Source organism: Artibeus jamaicensis, unplaced genomic scaffold, assembly GCF_021234435.1.
Source record: "Artibeus jamaicensis isolate MK-2021 breed Jamaican fruit bat unplaced genomic scaffold, CSHL_Jam_final contig_471, whole genome shotgun sequence".
NCBI lineage: Eukaryota > Metazoa > Chordata > Mammalia > Chiroptera > Phyllostomidae > Artibeus > Artibeus jamaicensis.
In genome coordinates, this window is record NW_026521850.1 from 4428536 (window position 1) to 4451803 (window position 23268).

The 23268-nt window shown below is 62.3% G+C and overlaps 1 protein-coding gene across 1 annotated transcript in view; it reads right to left on the reverse strand.

Annotated features, from left to right (window-relative positions):
* The window catches only part of HMCN2 (hemicentin 2), a 130574-nt gene that overhangs the window by 50178 nt on the left and 57128 nt on the right, over window positions 1-23268 (reverse strand). The window contains exons 23-44 of the mRNA XM_053667844.1: window positions 21609-21736; window positions 19394-19648; window positions 18597-18683; window positions 15782-15976; window positions 14975-15105; window positions 14617-14764; window positions 14153-14279; window positions 13447-13601; window positions 12004-12282; window positions 10753-11034; window positions 10171-10279; window positions 9770-9939; window positions 8790-8944; window positions 8228-8324; window positions 7588-7683; window positions 6753-6929; window positions 5282-5439; window positions 4309-4432; window positions 2959-3134; window positions 1842-1938; window positions 1515-1634; window positions 381-542 (exon numbers count right to left, since the gene is read on the reverse strand). Coding sequence (XP_053523819.1) covers window positions 381-542; window positions 1515-1634; window positions 1842-1938; window positions 2959-3134; window positions 4309-4432; window positions 5282-5439; window positions 6753-6929; window positions 7588-7683; window positions 8228-8324; window positions 8790-8944; window positions 9770-9939; window positions 10171-10279; window positions 10753-11034; window positions 12004-12282; window positions 13447-13601; window positions 14153-14279; window positions 14617-14764; window positions 14975-15105; window positions 15782-15976; window positions 18597-18683; window positions 19394-19648; window positions 21609-21736 — 3428 coding nt within the window. The remainder of the gene's footprint in view (window positions 1-380; window positions 543-1514; window positions 1635-1841; window positions 1939-2958; window positions 3135-4308; window positions 4433-5281; window positions 5440-6752; window positions 6930-7587; window positions 7684-8227; window positions 8325-8789; window positions 8945-9769; window positions 9940-10170; window positions 10280-10752; window positions 11035-12003; window positions 12283-13446; window positions 13602-14152; window positions 14280-14616; window positions 14765-14974; window positions 15106-15781; window positions 15977-18596; window positions 18684-19393; window positions 19649-21608; window positions 21737-23268) is intronic.

The following is a 23268-nucleotide window of genomic DNA, read 5'->3' on the forward strand; positions in this document are numbered from 1 at the left end:
TCGGAAACGCTGCTCTCAGCCTTGTTTCCCAGAATGGTTTCTGCAAGACTGAGATGTTGGGTCACTGCGGGACCAGCAGCTGGAGACAGGTCTCCATTACAGATCTCAGCTTCGGAGAAGCTCTACCCTTCTCTCAGTGTCCAGCTGTTCCCTGCTGTGTTTCTCCCGCTGGGCCGTGGGGCTGCGTGGGGCCGCCCCTCGAGGGCCCAGGTCAGGAGCTGCAGGAAGCTCCCTGGGAAGGGCCATCAATAAAATGCCGCTGGTCTAACAGAGGCCACAGACAGAATCCTCGTCCTCACCATTCCTGTCCTGGCGTGGATTCTGGGGGTGGGGTCCCCCCGCCCGGCTTCTCCTGCCTGGTTCAGGTCCCCCCAGCTTACCGTGCACCTCCAGCTGCAGGGTCCGGCTGCTGTTTCCTGCCACGTTGCTGCAGTCACAGGTGTACTCGCCCTCATGGCCTGGCTGGGCCAGGCCCAGGTACAGCAGCCGCCCCACCGCCGACGCCTGCTCGGGGCCTGACCCTGCCCCAGGGACCGGCTGGCCTGGATGCAGCAGGAAAAAAGCTGTGGGTTCCCGGTCCTTTCACTTGGAACATCTGTCCTCCCACTACCCTGGCTGACTCCTGCCCACCATTCAGGTGTCCACCTAGATGTCACCTCTGCCAGGAAGCCCTCCTTGAGCACCAGACCTGATCCTGGCACCCTGCTGACCTCTCCCAACCCCTGCTTCTTCCCATCACAGACTTATCTGCAGGCCTCTCTGTCTGAATCCAGCCCAACCCAGGTCCACCTGAGACGCCCTGCCTCGCTCCGCAGGGATCGTAGGGGCTCAGGGCTTAGCACACAGCAGGCCTCAGGGACGGCTACTGAATGGATGACCCTTCCATGGCCTGGGGGTGGAGACCAAGCCGTGGGTACACTGGGCAGCAAGAAGGACTTTACGAGTCTCCAGCGCTGCCCTAAACACCAACTCTCCTGGCCCCAAACCTGTTTGTACAAGAGCAGCCCCCCCAGGCTGGGGGCGGGGCTCCAGTGACCACATGGCCAAGCTCCTCCTCCTGACACCCTCTTCTCTGCCCTGGGGACCTACCTCGACTTGACCTCCCCTCTGAGCCACACCATCTACCTGTGACTGCCCACTAGACATCTCACCGGGTGCCTAAGTCATCTCGAAATTAACAAGCCCCACATTTGGGGTCTGCCCCACAGACCTGCCCCACGGCCTTGACTCGGTGATGGGGCGGTGGCGCCAGGCTCCTCACCGGCAGGCCAAATCCCCGCCCGCCCGCTGAGCAGCCCCCCGCCTTTCCGGTGCCCTCTCTGCCTGGTCAGGAACTCGCCCAGTCCCACCCTCACTGCCCCTCCCTGCCCTTGCCGGGTGCCCCCAGGCCAGAGCCCAGCTGAGATGAAATGGGTGGGGGTGGGGGTGCAGAGGCGACACTTCCCTCAGCCCTTTCTCTGCTCGGTCCCCAAGTCTGCTGGGAGCCCTGGCCCCTTCCCAGACAGCGACCCTACCATCCTTCCTCCAGGTGATCTTGGGGAAAGGGACACCCCGACATTCGCAGGACAGCCTGGCGGGGTGCCCTTCAGCCACAGTCAGGGTGCGGGGCTCCGTGGAGGGGAACACTGGAGGAACTAAGAGAAGAAAGGGTAAGAGGCGGGCAGCAGGCAGGGGGTGGGTGGATGGAGGGACAGGAGTGGAGAAGGCTGTGCCCTGGGCCCCAGTCAGGGCCGCACATCCCCTGGGCATGCAGGGGCGGGGCCAACACGCGGGGGTGGGGCCAGCATGCGGGGCGCAGCGCAGGCGGAGCCTCAGCCCAGCCCAGCCCAGCAGACCCTCACCCCAGACGTTGAGGTTGTAGTGTTTCTCCGAGCGGCCCGCCTGGTTCAGCGCCTCACAGGTGTAGCGGCCTGCGTCCCACACCTCTGCTCTGTCCACCTGGCCGAGAGCCACATGACCCAGCATCAGTGGGGGCAGCACAGAGACGGGGTCACCCTGGACAGACCCTGTGACTGTGGGCATGTCACTTCACCTCACTGTGTCTCAACCTCTCCATCTGGGACCTGGGGGTGACGATAGCACCTCCAGCACCTCCCGCACCATGAAGTTTCCAGAAGCTGGTGGCAGCCCTACCGGCCTCACCCCACTTCACAGCCTCAGCTCAGAGGAGAAGGTGGAGAACGAAGAGGGTGGGGAGAAGGGACCCTACTGTGGGCGCCAGGTCCTGATGAGGTGGGCGACAGCCACGGCTCTGAAGGGGGGAAGGGAAGGAGAGGCAGGCATTCTGGGCGGTGGGGACCACACAGGGGAGGGAGTTGGAATGATCACTTCAGAAGGTGCGGAGCGGGTGGGGGAGGGAGAAGCAGGCTGGAGCAGCGGGAGGGTCTCCCAACGGCAGGAACAATGCCCGCCCCCCAGGGGACTGGATGCGGACACACTGTTCTCCAGGGCAGCAGGCCAGGACGTCACAGGCCTCCTCACTCCCTGAGAATTCTCCCAGCCACCCCAGAAGAAAGGTACCAGCCTGCTTGCAGGTGAGAAACCTGACAGCCCAGGCCTTGGGGCATTTCCTTAGGCCGCCCAGCGGGGGAAGTGGGGGGCGGGGAGCTAAAATTTAAATCTGGGCTGACTCCTGCTACCCACTGTCTTGCTGGGCCAGAGGCCTGATCTAGGGCCTTAAATACCTAGATGCGAGGTGGCTTTGGAACAAGGAGTGACAAACAGAGGGAGAGCTGAGGGCTCCTTCCTGGGGCTTCACCCTGGTCCCCATTTGGCCAGAAGCTGCTCTGACCAGTTGGCAACATGTGCCCTGGTGTCAGGTCTGGAGGGGCCTGTGGAGCACACACAGCTGAACAGCACCTGGTGGGAGGCCGGGGGGCACCCACAGCCCCTGCCCTGCCCGGGGCCCAGCCCCACTCTTGACCAAGGCCCCTGCCGTCAGCCTTTGTGGCCGCGTACCTCCAGCAAGGCCTTGTCTGCCGAGAGGCGGACTCCGGGTCGTGGCTCCAGGGGGCGGCCGTCCTTCCGCCAGCTCAGCACGGGAGGGGGCACGGCATGGCTGTGGCACTCCAGGGCCACTGACTCGTTGGCCACGACGGACACGTTCAGCTCTTCTCCGAGGATGTGGGGGGGTGCTTTGTGGGGGGCAGGAGAGGGGCCGTCTCAGCTGCTGGGTGGGGCCCGCAGCAGGGAGTAGCCACCGTTAGGATGAGGCTGGCGTCCTGGACTGCAGGCCCCTTATGCCCCCTTAACGTCCCCCAGAGCCGAGGAGCGCGGTGGACAGTGACAGCGGTACCGTCCTGGGTTGAATGCACCTTAGTTGTACCTAATCCAGGATGCCGCCACCAAGGGACAGCGGGTGAAGCGGACACAGGATTTCCCCGTGTTATTTCTTACCACTGCATGTGAACCTACACTTATCTCAAAATAGTTTTAAAATTAGTAAGATTTTTATTTTTAAAAATGTTTTTAAAGCCAGGCCCCCCAGCCACCCTTTGTCTGAGACATAAGCAGCGTGTGTGGCACAGGGTCAGGAAGGCGGGGTCAGGGGTCCCGGCCGAAGTCCCCAGTCCTAGCACTGGGCCACCGCGTGAGGCCTGGGAGACCATACTCGGCCCCTCTGAGCATGATGAAGGCAGCTGCCTGGGGGACACAGGTGGCTGGGCTCTGGGACACTCAGTGACTGTTAACTATGACCTTGACCTCAGCAGCAGGAAAGAGCTGGAACAGAACACTGCCTCCACCCTCCCGCAGGGCTCCCCACTCCCCAGAGTTCCCTCCTGCACCCCCACAAAATCCTGTACGAGGGAATTTTAAAACAAGAGCAATGTGGCTGAGATCTATGTGACTGTGGTGAACCCCGCTGTGACACCCTTCGGGGTGGGTGCCACCTTCACCCACGTGACAAACGAAGTAGTGGGGGCCCAGAGCAGTGAAGTGCCTGGCCCGAGGTCACGGAGCCAGGACGCGGCAGAAGCGGGGTTTGAACCGCAGGTCCACACCCTGCCGACCCCCCCACACTCCCATTCCCAAACGAGCTGCCGCCCCCACTCGACCCAGGGCACTGGCCACGTCCCGCTCCCGACTCTTGCCATGGGCCCCTGCTGCTCCACTGTGCTCCTACCTGTTCCCTGAACTTCGATCTGCCCAGCTACCCCCTGTCCACACTGAGGGGGCTCACACTCCGACAGACCCCGCACAAGGGTCAAGCCGGCCAGTCTCACACCCAACCGCCCCTCCTCCCTGGGGAGGCGTCTGGACACACCCCCGCTGGCCTGGTCCCGGTGGCCTCCAGGACCTGACACTCACTGTGGACCTGCAGGAAGACGTCCCGGCGGTCCTCGCCCACTGCGCTCACGGCCACACACGAGTAGCTGCCCGAGTCGGAGGCCCGGGCACTGGCCAGCGTGAGGACGCGGCCGCCGGGGAAGACCTATGCCCCAGGAGGAAGCGCACGTGAGGTGAGGCCCTGCACCCCAGGGGCCAGCGCCCGCACCCTCCTAAGCTGGCCCTGCTGCTGGGCACACCTGGCAGCCTGCTCCAGCCCCCAGAACCCCCAGCGCAGGGCAACCAGGAGCTACACCGGATCTCAGGACCTCTGCTGGCCAGCGGGCAATTACATCGGCCCTCGGAAGGGTCGTCGGGAGCTTTGCTGTGGCCACTGGGACCTCTACTCAGGGCCGGTCGGTCCCCAGGTGTCACACACACACAGATGTCAGAGTTAGTACAGAAGAAGACTGTATCGGAAAATGTTAGTAATTTTCTATGTTGATCGTGTGATGAAACGGTACTTCCGGGTTACACCGGGTTAACTAACGTGTATTAGTAAAGTTGGTTTCACCTGCTTCCTACTCCTTTTTTAATGCAGCTACTAGGGAAATTTCTTTCTTTATCCTCACTTGAGGACATTTTTTCATTGCTCTCAGAGAGACAGAGAGGGAGGAAGGGAGAGAGGGAAATGCTGGCTGGCTGCCTTCCGTACGTGTCTGGACCTGCCACCTCTCGGGCACAGGATGGCCCGCCACCGACAGAGCTGCACCAGCCAGGGCTCAGCAGCTGGAAGAGTTTACACCACGTGCGTGGCCGGCTCCAGTGCCGCGAGTTGTGTGTCTGGGTCCATGCTCGAGATTCTCCACTTAGCAGCCCGCCTTCCTCCCTCCCTCCAACTGTCCTGGGTGATCACTGCCACCCCCTCTCCTCGCAGCTCCCAGGGCCTGGCCTCTGCTCCTGGAACCTCCTGAGGCAGCAGGGAGGCGAGCTGGGGCCACCCAGCCTGACTGACCTGGAGGCCGAAGGCCCCCGCGGTGGACACGGGGTTTCCATCCTTCAGCCACATCAGAGTGGGGCTGGGTCTCCCGGTGGCATTGCAGGTGAGCCGCACGGGGGCGCCGAGCAGCACGGGGCCTGGCAGGTGGGGTGGCAGCGTGATGCGAGGAGGCACTGCAGGGCGGGCGACACAGGGCACAGGCTGAGCCTCATGGGGGCGTGAGGGGAGGGCCCCCGGAGGGGCGCCCCCACACGCCACACAAGAAAGCAGAGGGGCGGCCACTCTCCATGTGGGCGCACACCACACGGTTCCCAAGGCTGCTCCTCTCATCCTCCCAGAACCAGCAGGAGGCCGCTACGGATGGGACACAGATGCTCGGGGAGGGCAAGGCACCTGCCCAGGGCTGACCAGAGAGGCAGTGGCAGATGCGGCTCCTGAACTGGGGCCCCCGGTCAGCGACCATGGGGATGGTGTGGGCAGGTTTTGTCTTCCAACTCAGAGGCCCTGATCAAACACTGTCCTACACTGCCCCTCATGGACAGAAGACGACACAGGTGTATCTGAGAGACATAAGCCAGGCTGCGCAGAGCTCCTGCCAGCTGTCCACTGGTCTTAGGATAAAGGCCTGGCCCCTCCATCTCCCGTCTGGCCCCTCTCCCCCTTGCTCTGTGAGCTCCAGGCCCCCAGCCTCCTCCTCCTTTCAGTTCCTTGAACTCCCCAGGCCTCTGCAGACTCCGGCCTGGGCAGGAGAGCTCTATCTAGGCACCCAGCTCCCCAACAGGCCTCCTGGCCTCCCCAGGCACAGCTGCACCTTACCTTCGCTAGCTCCGGTCACAATGGCCAGGAAACAGTATTTTAGGTAACTATCTAATTACTGTCTGCTCCACTAGCAGAAAGCTCCTGGGCCTGCCTTTTTTTGGGCTGCAGTACCAGGATTTGTCCCAGAGCATGTTCTTAATAAGTGTGGTTGGACAGAAGATGGAGAGATGGAGGAATGATGGTGGAATGGATGGGTGGGTGGGTGGGTAGGTGGATGGATGGAGAGTCACCTGGGTGGATGAATGGGCAGACAATCAGATGGATGGTTGGATCCATGGGTAGACAGTTGGGTATTTCCATGCATGGACAGAAGGATGGATGGGTGGATGGATAAATGTTGAATGGATGGGAGGATGGATGGGAGGATAGAGGAATGAATGATTGGCAAAGGAAGGAAGGAAGGAAGGGAGGGAGGGAGGGAGGGAGGGAGGGAAAAGGGTGGATGAATAGATGGATAGATGATGGGTGGATGGATGGTGGGTGGAAGGAAGGAAGAGTAATGAATAGATAGATGGGCGGATGGATAGATGAATAAATGGATAGATGGATAAATGGATGGATGGATAAGTGGATGATGGATGGATGATGGATGGATGAGTAGACTGACAGACGAACGATGGAAGACAACTTTTTGGTCAAGGACCCCTTCCGCCCCAGGGCGGCTCACCGTTGACCCGCAGGCTGTACTGCAGTTCCGTGTGACCTGCCACGTTGGATGCCACACAGCGGTAGCTCCCAGCATCAGACAGTTGGGCTCTCTCAATGAGGAGGACTCTGCCGTCGGCTGACACCGTGACTCCCTTCTGGGCCGAGACAGGCTGGCGGCCCTTGAACCAGGAGATGTCTGGGGAGAGAAGAGAGATGCAGGGGGTCCTGCCAGCCCTTCTGTGCCTGTGCGATGGGCAGTGTTGCCTGAGACGGCGCCAAGGGCAGAGAGGAAGCACCATAGGGTGGAGGCTGGGGCAGCCGGAAGCAAGGAGAGTCAAAGCCAGCCTGGTCCCCCTCACATTCTCCTTTAGAAGGGAACCTGGTGTACCCCAAAACAGCAGGCTCATAACTATGGACCAGTTGTGTCTTGCGCTTCCTGACATCTTTCCAAAACTCATTCCAGAACTTAACAGGGCATTTGCCCCCATGGGATGGGGCAATGACCCCCCAGGGCTCACTACACCAGCCAAAGCTGGGTGGGCCCTCCTCGTGGGCCCAGCCTGTCTGCCACACACTCACACCCAACCCCAGGGCAGCCCTGGGAAGTTACACCACCGAACAGAAGCCCTGCAGGTTTGCGCCAGCCACTAACCCAAAGGCCCTGGGCCCTGGTGGTGCCTGGCACGGACTGGGCACTGGGTGAACCGCTGCTGAGAAGTAAGAGAAAGAAATGCAAGAAATAGGGACAAGAGCCTTCTGACTCCCTCCCGTTCTGTCCACAGCCAGAGTGGGCCCTGGAGCACTGGCCAGCCTCGTTAGATGGGGGCCTGGGGCCAGCTGCAGCAGGGGCTTACCTGGAGGGGGGACACCCGAAGCCAGACACTCCAAGGTCACTGAAGCATTTTCCAGCACTGCCTTGCTGGCTGGGCCCGGCTCAATGTTGGGGGGCACTGGGGAAGACGAGGAGAGCCCTCGGTGGGGGCGGGCTCTGGTAGGCCAAATCCCAGCCATCCCCACCCCTCCCCAGGCTTCCTAAAGGGTCCTGGGCAATAAGAGCTCCCAGATGTCTCATGCCCTCTGACCAAGGAACCCCACCCCTGACCCCCTGCACAAGAAGAAAGGTGCTGGGCTGCGACCCTCCCTGCAATTGTACAAGGACCACCCCGGCACCCACCCGGGAGCAGCCGGGCCCCAGCCTAGCAGCGGGGAGGTGGAACCGCAGACGGCCACAAAAAGGGTCTGCCCACATGTGCAAGGGCAGGAAGGAGCCGCAGAAACGAGTCAGACAGCAAAGGTGAGCAGGGTTGCGGCCGAGGGTATCCCTTAAAAGCCCCGCAGGAAACAGCCCAAAGGGGCCACAGAGCACAGGGCTTTCTTTCCACTTCCAAAGTCAAGTGCACACCTGTGATGTTAAAGCCCATGACCCTCTTGACCCCCGCAGCGGCCCCGAGGGTCCTCAGGTGATCCCCTACCACCCGGTGCCCGTGAACTCACCCAAGACCTTGAGTACCACGTCCCTCCTGCTCTCCCCGGCCGGGTTCGTGGCGGCACAGGTGTAGACCCCTTCATCCCTCAGGTCCGCCTTCTCAATCTGGGGCGGGGGCAGGGCAGCAGTGTGTCATGGGGGTGGGGTGGGTGGGGAGGGCCAGGGCCCAGAACCGGAAGTCAGTCATGAGGAAGCTGGGACGTGGCAAGTGGCCTGGCTGCTGCTGACCCCAGGAGCAGAAGTGAGACTCACGTTTGGCTCTGGGGGTGGAGCACTGAGCCACACGCTTAGGTTCTAGGGAATCCCTCTGATCTTGGGGACACTCTCCTTTCCCCCACGTTCTCCCTCTGGCAGTGGAAGTGCCTAGGAGGTGGACTAGGCTAAAGGAGCCCCCCCCCCCCCGCTTCAGGCCCAGCACCCAGGTCCACTGAGCATGCCCGGGGCAGGGTAGGCTCTGGGCTCCTCCTTTTCCCGGGCTGCAGGGCCCTTCTGGGGTCTCCAGAGCCCCTAACAAGTGGCCCCTCCACCTGCGCAAGGCTGCCCCGCAAGCCCTAGGACCCCTGCACATACCTGCAGGGTCCCCCCCAAGGCTGCCAGGGCCACCCCATCCTTCCACCAGCGGAGGCTCGGGGTAGGCACCCCAGTCCCTGTACACCGTAGGGTCACAGGCTGCAGGAAAGGGGCTGTGATGTTGTCATCCCCGATGATGACCACCGATGGGAGCTCTGGGTGGGGGGAGAGGCAGGGAGGACAGGGTCAGGGTCAGGCTCAGGACGGGTGCAGTGGGCACCCAGTGACCCCCTCAATGCCTGGGAAATAAGAAATAATCTTGCAGGGCTGCCCTCCAGCCCTCCCCCACTCAAGCCCCCTGGCTTGGGGGAAGAGTGCCAGACTGGGAGCCAGTAGGTCAAGTTCTCTCCTTTCTTTAAAAATTCTCCCATCCATCCACCCATCCATTAATTGAGCATCTACTCTGTGCCCCAAATGGTACTAGGCACAGGGACCAGCAAAGAATGTCCACGGTGTTGTCCCCTCAGAGCTCCCAGGGCTGGACTGCAGCGATGGACAACCAAACAAGTGCTCTCAACACAGTGGGTGGTGAGCCAGAGCCAAGGGAGGGTGGGCAGTGTGGATCAGCACCACAGTGAAATCAAGGCGGGCTTCCTAAAGGAAGTTTTTTCTTTTTCTTTTTTTTTTGACAGACCTGAAAGATAGGGAATAGCTAACAGGCGAAGAAGGAAAATGTTCCAGGCACAGAATCAGCATTTGCAAGCACGAAGGTGAGAGATCTGATGCATTTAAAGAATTGAAAGAAGTTCATGGTCAGCAGAGGGGGAAGGCTGGGGAGGAAAGGGAGAGCCTGTGGACCGGACTGATAACAAGCGTGTTGAATGGCCAAGATCAGCCACGTCCGGCCCAGAAGCACTGTCCAGAGAAGACAAGCCCCATGTCCCTCCCGGGCCTCTGGGCCTGCTGCAGGCACAGGTGGCCTTGGGCCTCGGGCCCCACCTGCCCTGGCCTCCTGGCCCCCACCCGCCTCACCCTCTCACCATGCACGGACAGCTCCACCTCGGCCCCTGCAGTGCCTGCTTCGTTGGTGGCCTGGCAGGAGAAGAGGCCTGCGTGGCCCGGCTCCACGCGGTCGATGTGCAGTACGGTCCCCTGGGAGGCCACGTGCACTCCCGTCAGCTCCTCGGCTGGGCGGCCATTCTGCAGCCACCTGAGGTGGGTGGGAAGGGGGCTGGGTCAGCCTGAGGCTGGAGAAGACAGGGCCAGCCAGACAAGCCAGGAGGCCAGGCAGCATCTCTGCCTGCTCACACATCTCTGGCTCAGTGGCCTTTTGCCTACACCTGGAAAGATGGGGTGTCTCCTGTCCCCACCTATCCCCAAAGCACGAGCTCTCTGCCCACAGCCCCTAGCCCCGGCCGGGCTTCCACCACCCCATACGCACTGGATGGTGGGCACTGGGGAGCCGGAGGCCTGGCAGGGAAGTTCCAGGGGCTGTCCGACGAGGGTGGTCACCTGGCCCGAGCCTTCAGCCACCAGGAGCTGTGGGGGCACTGCAGACAGGGTCCCCCACCAGGTGTTTAGAGCTGAGCAAACCTGGCCTAAAGCACCGCCCTCCAAATCCCCAGGGTCCCCAGAGCAAGGCTTAAGCCACTGTCTACCATTCAAATCCCCCATAAATGGTCCCTCCTCCATGAGGTCTTCCAGGACCACCCAAGATGAGGTGCATGGTCCCCTTGCTTCCCAGAGGCTTGTCCTGTTTATTGAATGTCTTTCTCCACACCAGACCCAGGGCTCAGGACCCTGCCTGCCTGGTCCCCTGCCTTGTCTCCAAGGCCACATGGGCCAGCCCAGAACTGGTGCCTGAGGAACGTCTGTCACATGGAAGATGACAGAACCACGCCCAGCCTTGGGCCCCAGGGAGTTCTCAATAAGCATCCAGCCTGTTGACCAGCAGCAGCTCCTAGAAGGTGTGCGAGGAGGGGTCCCCAGCCCGCGTGACTCAGGTGGGGCGGCCCCGGCTCACCCTGCACGTCCACGTTGTACTGCAGCACGGCCTCTCCCGACGGGCTGCTGGCCACGCAGCTGTACAGGCCTCCGGACGCCTCCCCCAGGCTCTCCAGGCTCAGCACACCGCCGCCCGCCTCCAGCCAGGTGCCGTTGCTCTCCGCCACCGGCAGCCCCTCATGGTGCCAGGACAGGGTCGGGGGCGGGTGGCCTCTGGCCACACACTCCAGCCCCAAGGGTCTCCCGGCCACCGCCTTCACTAAGTGTGGCCCTTCGTCAGCACCCTGGATGGTGGGCGGGACTAGGGAACAGGCACAGGGGGCTACTCAGGGACCAGAGTTGGAAGCCAGCCCTGGTTAAGCCCCTGGAGATGCCACATCATGGGAGGAGCCTCCTCCCTCACCTGCGCTAGCAGAAACCCTTCCTCCCAGAAGCCTGCCCTGGGCCCCTGGCTGGAAGCACCTCTTCCCCCCTCTGCCCCTTGGCAGTGCCCCTCCCTGACACCCCTGCACCTTTGGTCTGTCGTGCTACCATCATAAGCAGAACAATGACTGCTTTGCGCGTGTCTCCAAGAATGGCACACAGTAGGTATCGGCATCCACTGAACTGAAAGTGATGGGCTCCCAGGCTTAAGATCGAAGCCACTGTTTCCACAAGCCCCCTCCCTGGCCTGCGGTAGCAGACGGGACTAGGGCAGAACCCAGCCCGGACGGCCACACTGGAGGGCTTCTTGCTTCCTCGTGGGGAGGCCCCCACATGGCTCGGCCCACAGAGCCCTCTCGGGGACATGGGACCATAATGGCCTGGGAGGTGCCTCTCCGCCTGGTTTGGGTCACAAGCCCCTTTGGGAATTTAATGAAACACACACACATACATGTACTTCCCACTCAGTTTCCAGCAAGTCTCCAGATCCCTGAGTAAGAGTCCCCACGCTGCTTCTGGGCTCACCCCACAGACACCACACATCCCAACTCCCTTTCCGGTCCTGGGGCTCCAACACCCAAGCCCCTTGCACCTTTGGGGGCAGAGTTCCTGAGCTGACTCCTCACTAGGGGCCAGGATGAGCCCACGGGCCTGCATTCTGCCCTCCATGTCTCACGGGCCCAGCTCAGGCCCCACCCTGACCACCTACACACACCTTTGCCCCGACTGCTCTGCCAGACCTCGGAGCCACGCCCCTCATTGACCATCGTCTCAGACAGGTGGAAGCTGTGGCGGCCCAGAGCCTCACCCAGACGACGCTGGCTCGCTGCAGACCCCGGCCACTCACCGTAAACCTCCAGCCTGGTGGCCTTCTCTGCGACCCCCACGGCGTTGCTGGCCTTGCAGGTATAGACACCTGAGTCTGAACCTTGGGCCCTCCCAAGCTGCAGCTGCCGGCCGCCTCTGGTGTAGGCGACCTCGGGGCTCGGGGGCAGCGGGGCCCCATCCTTGAACCAGGCGATGTCCGGGGCCGGCACTCCTCGGGCCTCGCACAGGAAGCGCACCGGGTGGCCCTCGATGGCGGCCACCTCACTTGTCTCGTTGGAGCCCCAGATGGTGGGAGGTGCTGGGGACAGTGAAGGGGACACTCGTGAGGAACCCTCCCACAGGCAGCTGGTGTCCCACCCCCCAGAGTGGCATGCTCATCACAAGCACTTCACGCATCACAGGCTTTGACTGCAGGAAAGAAGTCGAGTCTGGGGACAGGAGAGGCCGGCTTGGGACATGCTGACGTGAAAAGCAAGCCGGGCCATCACAGCATGTGTGGAGGTTGGCGGGTGCAGGGCACGGCTGGGCTCTGGACCCCACCCTGCCTCTAACTGGCTGTAAGACCCGGGTAGGTCACTTCCACTTGCTGGGCCTCAGTCTCCCCATCTATAAAACGAGGGGTTAAACTCAATTAGCGGCTCCCACAGGGCAGGTCGCAGGCCCCCAGAGGTACCAAGGTGAGCCCCGGGGTGCACGGCCACAGCATGAGTCACAGTGGATCGGCTACGCTCCCAAGTCTCCTTCCAGCTGCATTACAATGGGGAAGGCTGTTTGGTCCAGCTACGGACTCGACCTTTCTAGCACTTTCTCCCTGGCGCCCTGTACCGCAGACAGCAACACAGCTCAGCGCCCTCTGCAGGCAGCTCATGCCTGAGCACTTCCAGGTCTTTTTAAAGATTTTAATTTATTTTTAGAGAGAGGGGAAAGGAGGGAGAAAAAGAGGGTAAGAAACATAAATGTGTGATCAGTTACCTCTCACACGGCCACTACTGGAGACCTGGACACACAACCCAGGCAAGTGCCCTGACCAGGAATTGAACTAGCGACCTCTCAGTTCCCACACCAGCACTCAATCCACTGAGCCACACTAGCCAGGGCTTAGGACCCTTTCTTTCAATGCATTTGACTTTACAGCTTCCTCCCATCAAGGCCAAGTGGACCTGGTTCCCCACTTACAGTGGCAATATTGAATGTCCTTTTAAATAAATGTGCTTCAGTGTAACGAGAGTGACTTGATTTAAAGAAAAAGTTAAAGAAACAATCACCCGGAGTGGTATTGGGATTGATAAAACTTGCGAAGCTGGGTCGGTCCAGACTCCCTCTGTCCCTCCCCAAGCTTCACCGGACTGGGAGCTCCCTGCCCGGGCCCCCGTTCCTGCCCTGTCCCTTCTCCACGCAGCGGGCAGCCAAAGGAGGCTTGGTGAGCAGCCCGGAGAGGGGGCCGGGCGGGGCCTGTGCTCACTGTGGATCCTGAGCTGAAAGTCCTTCGCCTGCTGGCCGGCCGGGCTGAAGGCCACACACTGGTACCGCCCCTCATCCCCCAGGCGGCTGCTGGGGATTCTGAGAACCCGGCCGTCCTCCTGCAGCTGGACGTGCGGGTGTCCGGGAAGGACAGGTCTGGAAAGACAGAGCAGGGCCGGTCGGGCGGAGGCGCTGCGGGGGGCGGGCCGCACGGAGTCTCAGCCGCTGAAAGGTGCGTGTGAATGGGCCAGGAGGCAAAACGGGGCCGATCCCCGTGGGCATTTCGGGAAGTGGAGTTCTGACACCTGCGTGAAGCTTATGTGACATACGGGGGCATCCACTGGGACAGGAAGCAGACGGGTGGTCGCCCGGGAGGAGGGGCGGGGAGGGGCAGGGGAGTGGCTGCTAATGGGTACGGGGTCTCCTTCAGGAAGAGGACACGTTCTGGAACTAAACTGGAGTGATGCTTGTGCTAATGCCACCGAAGTGTGGACTTTAATCCATAAAATATGGATCTTACCTAAACGCCCCACCAAAAAAAAAACAAGGAAAGCTAAGTGATGATGAGAACACCCTGCTGGGATGAGAGGGGCCCACGCTGCCCTCTGCCTGGCCCCTGGGGGCACCTGCAATGCCGGTCAAGCCCCCCATCCACTGGCCCAGGCCTGGGCGCCGCCCCCACACCATCCACTGGACGGGCCACTCACTGACTGTCCTTGGTCCACTCCACCTGGGGCGCAGGGACCCCTGAGGTCCGGCACTCCAACTCCACCTCGGCACCAGCCAGGACCAGCACCTCCTGGGCGGCCCCGGCTCCAAGCACAGAAGGTGGGACTGGGGACAAGAAGCGGTGGGGGTGACACTGCTCAGACTGCAAGCCCCACCCCCGCAGAGTCGCTGCCTGTGGAGTCCCCCGGTGTGGCCCTCCCTTCTCCCACATTCTGCCTGGGAAGCTCCCTGAAGCCCCGGGCTGCAGCGGGCCCCACCCTGGCTCCCTGGGCAGCCTGCACCGCTCTCTTGTGGCACGTGATGTGACAGTCCCTACTAGAATAACCCACCGCGTGACTGTCTAATGTCTGCCTGGACAAGCGTGCCCTCCACCTCAGCCCACAGCGTCCTGCTCCCCCCCGGCCCGCCAGGCCAGACATGTGGGGGCGCAGGCTTCACTCACTGAGCACCAGCAGCTCGAAGTCCCTCTGGGCGGTCCCGGCCTGGTTCTCCGCCCGGCAGGAGTAGAGGCCAGAATGGTCCTCCTGGATCCTGGGAAAGTGGAGGGCCCGGGCCCCGTCCAGGAGGTGGTGGCTGCCCACCGCGGGCATCTGGGCGGAAGAGGCCAGAGGGAGCTGGTGAGCGGTGGCAGCAGTAAGGACACTGAGGCCTGGGGAGCTGGGCAGTGACGGAACCTGAGGCTTCTGACTCCTGGAACAGTGCTCTTTCCCTCCCTCCCCCACCACGCAGACCCCCAGGCTTCATCACGGACCTCAGTCCTCCCCTGCCCTGAGCCCCAATACATCCCCAAAGACACCCACCAGCTGCCCGTCCTTGAACCACACGATCTCGGGGGCTGGGAAGCCATGCGCGTCACACTCCAGCGTCAGGGACTGCCCGGCCATGCCTGACACGTTGGCCCTGCGTCCGTCCTCGCGGATGCTGGGGGGCACTGGGAACAGGGAGAGGCCAAGGAAATCCCCCGCCCTGAGAGCCCCAGATGCCAGGCCTGGACAGGTGGCCCCAGGTTTGGGGGGCCCTGGCTGTGCCCGGGCTCTGCACCCCTCTCTGACACTGAGTTCACAGGAGGATGCTTGATGCCGGATCCATCCAGTTCTACACTCAACCTGTCATCGTGGTCCCTGCGAAGGTCCCAAGTTGGAACCTCTGAAGGTGGGGCCCGGGTATATCTCTGTAACAAACTTCCCAGGCAAGTCGCTGGGGGGCAAGCTGGGGTGGGGGGTGGCAAGGAGAGGGCTCCCCATCCTCTGCACACAGCAGAGGGTGGGGTGGGGAGCTCTGGGGAGCTGAGGGAAGGACATGAGCCCCAGGTCACTTCCAGCAGGTTTCAGTGGAGGCGGGCCATCGGTGCTCACTTTAAAATGACGTCACTACTGGACCATTTTAAAGCCACTAAGAGTTCCAGGTTCTCCCCCTAACACGGTCTCTGTGGGGAGTCTCTCTGGGGCCAGGCGGTGGGGGGGGGTGCCCACTCACCATGCCTCTGTCCCAATGCCCTCAGGCCCTCCCCACCCGCAGGCACCGGGGCAGCCTGCAGCTGCCCCTCTGCTGAGCTCCATACCAGCTAGAGGTGTGTGCTAGCTGCCCGGCTCGGGGACCCTGCTCACCATAGACCACCAGCTTGGCCCTCCTGGACGCAGAGCCGGCCTCGTTGGTGGCCTGGCACTCGTAGTCTCCGCCGTCGGTGGGAGAGACCGAGGCCAGGAACAGAGAGCCTTCGTCCAGCACGGCCAGGCCCGGCCGGCTGAGCAGGGGCTCTGAGGATGGGCCCTTCCGCCACGTGACCTGTGGCTTGGGCGTCCCTGGCCAGGCAAAGGGAGTCATCAGCACGAACACCCAGCCCTCTCCCCTCCACACCCACACTGTCCCCCGGGGGTACATTGCCAACCCTGTCCACCCAAGGCTACAAGTCCACGGCCCAGTGCCCTGGGGACCACGGCACAAAAGCCAAGAGCTCTTGGAGCCCCCGCACCACTGGAATCACAGCCCACCGCACACCCACGCCCCTGGCCCGCCCTGTGTCTTCCTTTCCGCCACCCCCTCCAACTTTCTCACGGACAGAAGTTAGTGCCCTAGCTTAGGTTCCGTCACCTATCATCCCCACGAGGGCCGGTGTCTTCTCTTTGTCCCCTGCTGCCCCCCAGTGGCAAGCCCAGTGCCTGGCACAGAGTAGGTACAGAGGAAGAAGGGGAGCTAGTGGGGGGCCTCCCTCCCAAAGCCACGGGTCAGCATGCTCAGCACCTCCTTCAGCCCCCCAATCATCTCTGCCCCCGCTAGTCATCAGGACTCGACTGATCATTGCTGATACTCATTGTCATCAATGCCCCTCACTTCACCTGCCATCACCCCTGCAGGGCGGCCGCCTTTTGTGGGCACACCCGCTCGGTCCCCATCACTCTTTCAGGGGAAAGGCCATCAGAGGGAGGTTGGGCTCCCCCACTGGGTGGGCTTGGGGGCCAGGGCCCAGATATGACACATTCAAAACACCCTGGGTGTCACCTCCTTCAGGAGGGTCCCCGCCCCACTCTCCTCTGTACCGGCTGCTCCTCCTTCATGTGCTGGGGCCCCGCCTGCTGGCTGGGAGAGAAAGGGGGGTGCCCCTCGGCGCATCTTTGGGCAAGCTAACCCCACCGAGGGGTCTGTTTCCTTGTAGAGCCCCCTTCAGTTTGCTGTCCGAGTGTCCCGCTACTCGGGGCCTGCTCCCCTACAGTGGGGACACATGCACAGCACACACAACACGCCCCTCCTCCCAGCACTCCCGGCCTTTCCCACAGCCCTGCCCACCTTCTCCCATCCAGCCACGGCCCAGGGGACCGGGACTTCAGAGCTGCTGGCCTGGAGGGGCCCTGGGTTTTGAACCCTGGAGCTTTTCCCCCCTGTTAATTATGGTAATAATTTTTAGTTTTTTAATCTGGTCGTACAGAAGATAGAAGACGCAGGGGGCACGTGAGAAAGGCAACCTTCCTGGCTGGTGGTACGGAGGTTAGCAGGTGGGGGTTAGGGTGGGGAGGAAGTGCCCGAACTGGAACTTTTCTTGATGCAAACAGCGCAGACGAAAATCTAGCCTTCAAGGGCTCTAACCACAGGGCTGCACTGCAGGGGGAGATTCCGGGGGACTCAGGGCTGTCCCTGGAAACCCGCACCCACCTCTGCGCTCCCATTTGACAGAGGCCACGACAGGAGCAGCCCCGTGTCAGGCCCCGTCCCTCCCAACGAGGAGGCGGGTGGGGCCCCCGCCGCGGGTACCAGGGCTCCTACGTCCCAGATCCTCCAGGCTCAGCGCTTTCTGCTTTAGCCCTTGGAGCCGTCCAAGGCCACTGTCAGTTGGCTGCTGACTGCCAGTGCCCAACACTGCCCAACGGGCAGCCGCTGGAAAAGGGAGGCGGCCAGGGGGCAGGCGCCGGCCAGGGCAAGGCAGTGTGTATCGGACGGGGCCTCGGTTATGCTGAGGAGGCTGAAGTCCAGGCCAGAGGACTCGCCCTTGAATGTGGGCAGCCCTGAGGTACCAAGGACAGCAGGCCCCTGGCTGGGTGGGTCCCACCTCTGGAGACTGCAAACCAGCTGCTTGCTGTTACCAGGGACCGACACAAGGTGGTGCCGCGGTCAAGGGCCAGGCCACCCGTCCGTCCAGGTGGGTGGCTCTGCAGACAGGACCCTGCAGGCAGGTTCCCACCACTCCCACTGGGTGCCTACCTCCTACCTGCCTCTCCCTCAGTCCCCATCCAGGGACTTTCCTGGGCCCCATGGCCCAATGAAGCACAGCTGGGGCCAGAACCAGCTCCCTACTCCTGCCGGGCGTTTAGGAAGCTGCCACCTGCCCTGCACAGAGGGACTGCCCCCCCCCCCGCCCCCGCCACTACACAGATGTGCAGACGGAGGATCAGGAAGGAGGTGTCGACTGTCCTCAGTCACATGGCCTGGGAAGGCTCAACCCTGTGCAGCTATCTGGGCTCCACACTGAGCTGCCATCCCAAAGGGGGCCTCAGAGGGGCTGGTTTGTCCAGGACACATGAATCCATGCTCTATGAGAAAGACTGGGGCGTGGGGAGAGGCAGGGCCACTGAGCCCCCATCCACAAGGGCCCTCGGGCCTTCCTCATCCTGGCCCTGGCTGCTACCATGCCCAGGTGCAGGGGGACCTTGGGGCTGGGGCCAAATACGTGGCATTTTGTGATCACCTTTGGGCTGTGTGACCTCAGGCAAGATGCATAACCCTTCTGGGTCTGGATTGCCCCTAATGAAAAAGAGCTAATGCTAACACCCATCCAATAGGGTGCCGATGGCATGAAACACCTGGCCTGGCCCTGGCTGGAAGTGAGGACACCATCTCCTGTCGTGCACTGCCCATCGCATGTGACCCAGGGCACAGGGAAGTGGGTGGAGGCTGCTCCCCAGCCCCCCCGCCCGCCCAGCCCAGCCTCACCTCTGGCGGGGCACGGCAGGCTGGCGTTCTCTCCTGCCACTCTCTCCAGCAGCCCGTCGGTGTCGTCAGTCCCCCAGTACGGTGGCTCTGGTGGGAAGTGACATGGTCACACTCACACCCGTGAACCCAAAGACTGGTGCCCCCCGCAGGGCTGTGAGGAAGGCGTCCTCCTCCAGAGCCCCAGCCGGACATAAGAGGGTGCAAGCCCTGTGCTCCAGCCCTCGGCCACAGGGCAAGTGAGTCAGGGCCAGTGGAGCTGGCTGCCCCCCCCCCCCAGTGTGGCCACTCACAGCCACCAGGGCCACACCAGGCCCCAGGGGCTCGAGGCGCCAAGCTCGGGCTGCCACCCGCTCAGGCAAACATCTCTCTTCCCTGCCCTGCCCCTTCAGCTGCGCTTTGCTAGTTTAACTTTATAACAGTGAAAATGGTCCAGACTTTTGTATGTACCGTGCGCTTTGCACACCTATCACTGAACTCACATATCGTGCAACCCACTTTACAGGCGAGAAAGCTGAGGTCAGAGTGCGAATGAATGGCCTGCGGTTGTCCGGCTGGTAAGTGGGGGAGGTGGGCTGGGCGCACGCCCTGCTCTTTGGTCACTTTCCATGGAGCCTTCTGTCCACTGGAACAGGGCACCATGGGGCCAACAAAGGCTGCCCGACACCTTGGTGGCTGGGACCTCAGGGGAGGGCAGGGAACAAGCAGCCCCAGGGCCCTAAGAGCAGACAGGCCCCCTCAGAAGCCCAGGCTGCGGCTGGGAAGGAGGGAGCGATGGGTCCCGAGGCTCAGGGACTCACCCAGCACCCTGAGCTCCAGCTCCCAGGAGGCCACCCCAGCGCCATTGGAGGCCTCACAGCGGTACATGCCGGCATCGGAGGTTCGAATGGCTGCAAAATGGATGGAGCCCTTGGGCCCCCTGCCCCACAGGGCCACCCCGTCCTTGGACCAGTTCAGCCTGGGCGGTGGGGTACCCTCGGCCACGCAGTTCAAGTCCAGTGATTCCCCCGCCAGGGCCTTCAGGACCCGAGGGCCCGGCTGCACCTGCGGAGGGACTGAGAGGGTAACAGGGAGGGGATCAAGGTGGGGCCCTGGGTGAGGGGGTCCCAGAGCCCAGACCTGTGGAGCAGACTCCCCCAACCCCTGCCCACCCCCATCCGCCCTGCAACCCTCTCCACTCCCTACGTCTTACCCCCACGCCAGACCCGAGTTCACCCAACACCATTTGATAGCCACTAGCTGGGAAATCTGTTAGTGCCAGATAGGGAAACTGAGACCCAGGGGCGGCGGGACTGACTCAGGGTAGAGGCCACAGTGGGGAGGCAGCAGGGAGGGAGGAGGACGGTCTGCCCCTGTGGGTCAGGCCACAGGACCCTGCACAGCCAGAGCCTCGGCTTCCCCTCCTCACAGAGTCCCCAGGGAATGGAAACAGGGGCTCCAGCCCGGCTCCCCGGCTGTGCCTTCCCCGGCTGTGCCTGGCGTGTGGTAGCCGGTCACTGCTGTCGCTTGTCCCCACCTCTCTCCGCCTGAGCTCAGGGAGGCTGGTGCTGGTCATTTCTGTCTCCTGAGTGTTTTCAAGTGACAGTCCCACCCTCCTCCTCATTCTCTCCTTCTCAGGGGCAGGTCAGGCCACACCCATTTGCAGGTGAGGAGAGGAGGGTCTCAAAGGTTCTGTGACTTGGCCAGAGTCACCCACTGCCTCGGCCCGAGCGGCCCCAACCCTTGGTCCGTGAGATCCAGAGCCCAGGAAGCCTCCTGGGGGGCTGGACCAGGTGGGCCCAGGAAACCCCACGGGCCGCCCTGTTCTGGGTGCTGCACAGCAGACTGGGACCAGTGTCCTGGACCCTCAGGGGAAGCTAAGGAACACCCGCTTGCTTCCCAGCTTTAGAGGAACAACCCGGAAAAAAAAAATCACAAGGGGTCCTGGCCCCTGGGCAGAGAGCAGCCCAGTGGCCCAGGGCACAAGGCATACGTGTCTTGTCCACGTCTCGTCCACGTCTTGTCCACACCACCCCACGCTCACTGATAACAATCACAGCTTCCACCAGGCTGAGCACCTGACATCATCAATACCCCTTCTGACGGCTGCAGGATGAGCATTTTACAGAGGAGGACATGAAGGCTCAGAGAGGCCGAGCCGTTGGCCCAAGGTCACACAGCTCGTGGGTCGCGGAGCCTGGCTTCGGCCCAGCCCAGCCCTGCCCATCGGCCTGCCCCTGCCGCCTCATCTCTCTCCTGGGCTGGGAAACCTCAGTGGGCCTTGGGGCCCCTCCCCCGCTGAACCTCAGCCCACCTGCCCTGTAAAGGGGGGAGTTCACTTAGATCAGGGGTCGGCTTTCTCTGTCAGGGGTCAGAGAGCAAAAATTTTAGGCTCTGCAGACCAGATGGCCTCTGTGTCAGCTATACAACTCCGCCTTCTGGTGTGAAAGCAGCCACGGAAAAAGGTAAAGGAATGCCTGTAACATGTGTCCTGATGGACGCTGGAATTGCCTATAATTCCCACATGACACAAAACATCGTGCTCTCTCCCATTTACAAACACAGACACCCTTCTCCACCACGGCCACGTGAGTGCAGGAGGTGGGCCAGCGGGGCCCGAGGGCCTTGGACAGCTGACCCTCCGCCCCCACCTGTGATTCCTGGGGCTCCTGGAGAGAGATGACAAGCCCCCTGCCTCTTCGGTGGTACAACCCCACCGCCAGCTTCTGTGAATGGAGCCTAGGCCACCAGATGGGCCGGGAACCTTTGTGGGTCCCTGTCACAACCCCGAGTCCCCACTGCCTTAGGCCCCTGCTGGGCCCCACCCTCTGTGCTCAGGGGGCCTCTGGAACAGCATCTTCAGGCCCCAACCACCAGGGACAGGAGGGGGGGGGAGGAAGGGAGATTTGGCTCCAGACAGACAGGAAGTTGGGGGGGCGGTGCTGGGGGACCCCAGGAAGAAGAGGTGGCAGAGCTGGCAGGTCCGCCTCTGGGGAGGGGCACCGTGAAGGCCTGAAGGACAGGGCGGGGCCCTACCTTGCACCCCGAGGATGTAGTGTCGGGAGGCCGACCCCGCGGGGTTACTGGCTCTGCATTCGTAGAGGCCGCTGTCCCCGGCCTGGGCCTGGGCCAGACGCAGGGAGCCGGATGGGAGAAGGCGATACCTGCAGGGGAGTGGAGCACTGGTGAGGCCCCCACCGACCCCAGGCCTCCAGACCCAACTCAAGCCTGCCACCTCCCCCAGGAAGCCTGCCGGGACTAAAGCAGTGCCACCACCCAGCCTTCACACCTCCTCCTGCCCCACCTCCACTTCCCTGAGCTGCCGGGCCAAGGCCTGGTCCCACCCCAGCCAGCGAAACAGAGAGCACTGAACTAGGAGTCTGACAGTTTCGGTTCAAGTCCAAGCTTTGAGCCTTTCCTAGCTGGATGAGGAAAGTTCCCCCCCCCGCCCACGGAGCCCCCATTTCCTCATCTATAACACGGACACACCAAGGGGCCAGGGCTGGTGAACAGATCCCCCCGCCCCCGTGGGCTCAGCCCAGGGCCCAGCGCCTCCCTCCAGGTGGGGGTGGGGGATGAGGCTCCATTTGGAGGCCTTCCCCGTGGCTTTGGGGGAACCCACCAGCCCAAGCACCCTATGTCTAAGGGCCAAGGCAAGCCAGACCCCAGATCCAGGGTTCTGTGGTGGTCCATCCAGCATGGTGTGGGGCCCCTGAGGGGGAAGCTGTATCCAGCCCACCTTGCTGAGTCACTTAGTCCCACCCCACAGGGGTCCAGGACCCCCAGCCAGGCACATGCAGCTGGGTGGGCCCCTGGGGGCCCCTGCAGACATCACGTCACCACCACATGTGCTGGCTCCTTGAAGCCCCTGATCCCATACACAGAAAGGGCAGCTGCGGCCACTGGCCCCGGCTGGACCCGAGTGCAGGTGGCCTGCTAGGGGGTGGTGACTCTGAGCCCCAACCCCCTGCCTGTGCTCACCAGGCTACAGGCGGGCTCTAGAGCCCAGCAGGCCTAGGCTCCAGGCCTGGTACCCACTCCCCCTTCTGCTGCTGTTGAGCCTCAGTTTCCTCCTCTGCAAAATGGGAGTGACAGTAATCCCCATCTCCTAGGCAGCTGCAAGCAAAGTGTGGGACGTGTGTTCCTCGGACAGGTCACTCATGCTGGCAGTTCACACTGTGTGCTCATGGGTCACTCACTTTGCCCCATGGCCCCATGGCTCATCTGTAAAGTGGGGGAATAACCCCTTGTCCAGCCACCCCCATTCCAGGTTGCCTGGAGCAGCCAGCAGGGGCAAGTTCTCCGAGGTCAGCTGTGAGTGACGCGCTGGGCAGTGGTCTCCAGGGCCCCGCCAGTGGACTGAACCACCTAGGGGCTGGTGTTTGCTGTGCAGGGCTGGGCCAGCACATAACCTCTCTGTGCCCCCGTGGTCTCCTGTGGAACGCAGAGGCAGCAGCCGGGCTCACGCCCCTCAAAGGGCTGTGCAGACGGCTGAATGACCTCACTCACAGCCCCGCGCCCAGAGCAGGGGAGTGTTCAGCCGAGGTCAGCTGTTACCACAGTGACAACAGTGCATCCATAAACAATACGCGATTCAGTTTTGTCTGGTTTAAAACACATAGATGGCATCGTGCGTACGTGTGTAGGTCTAACTAATCCATTTCCACTGCTTAGAGTAACCCCTCGCGTGACCACA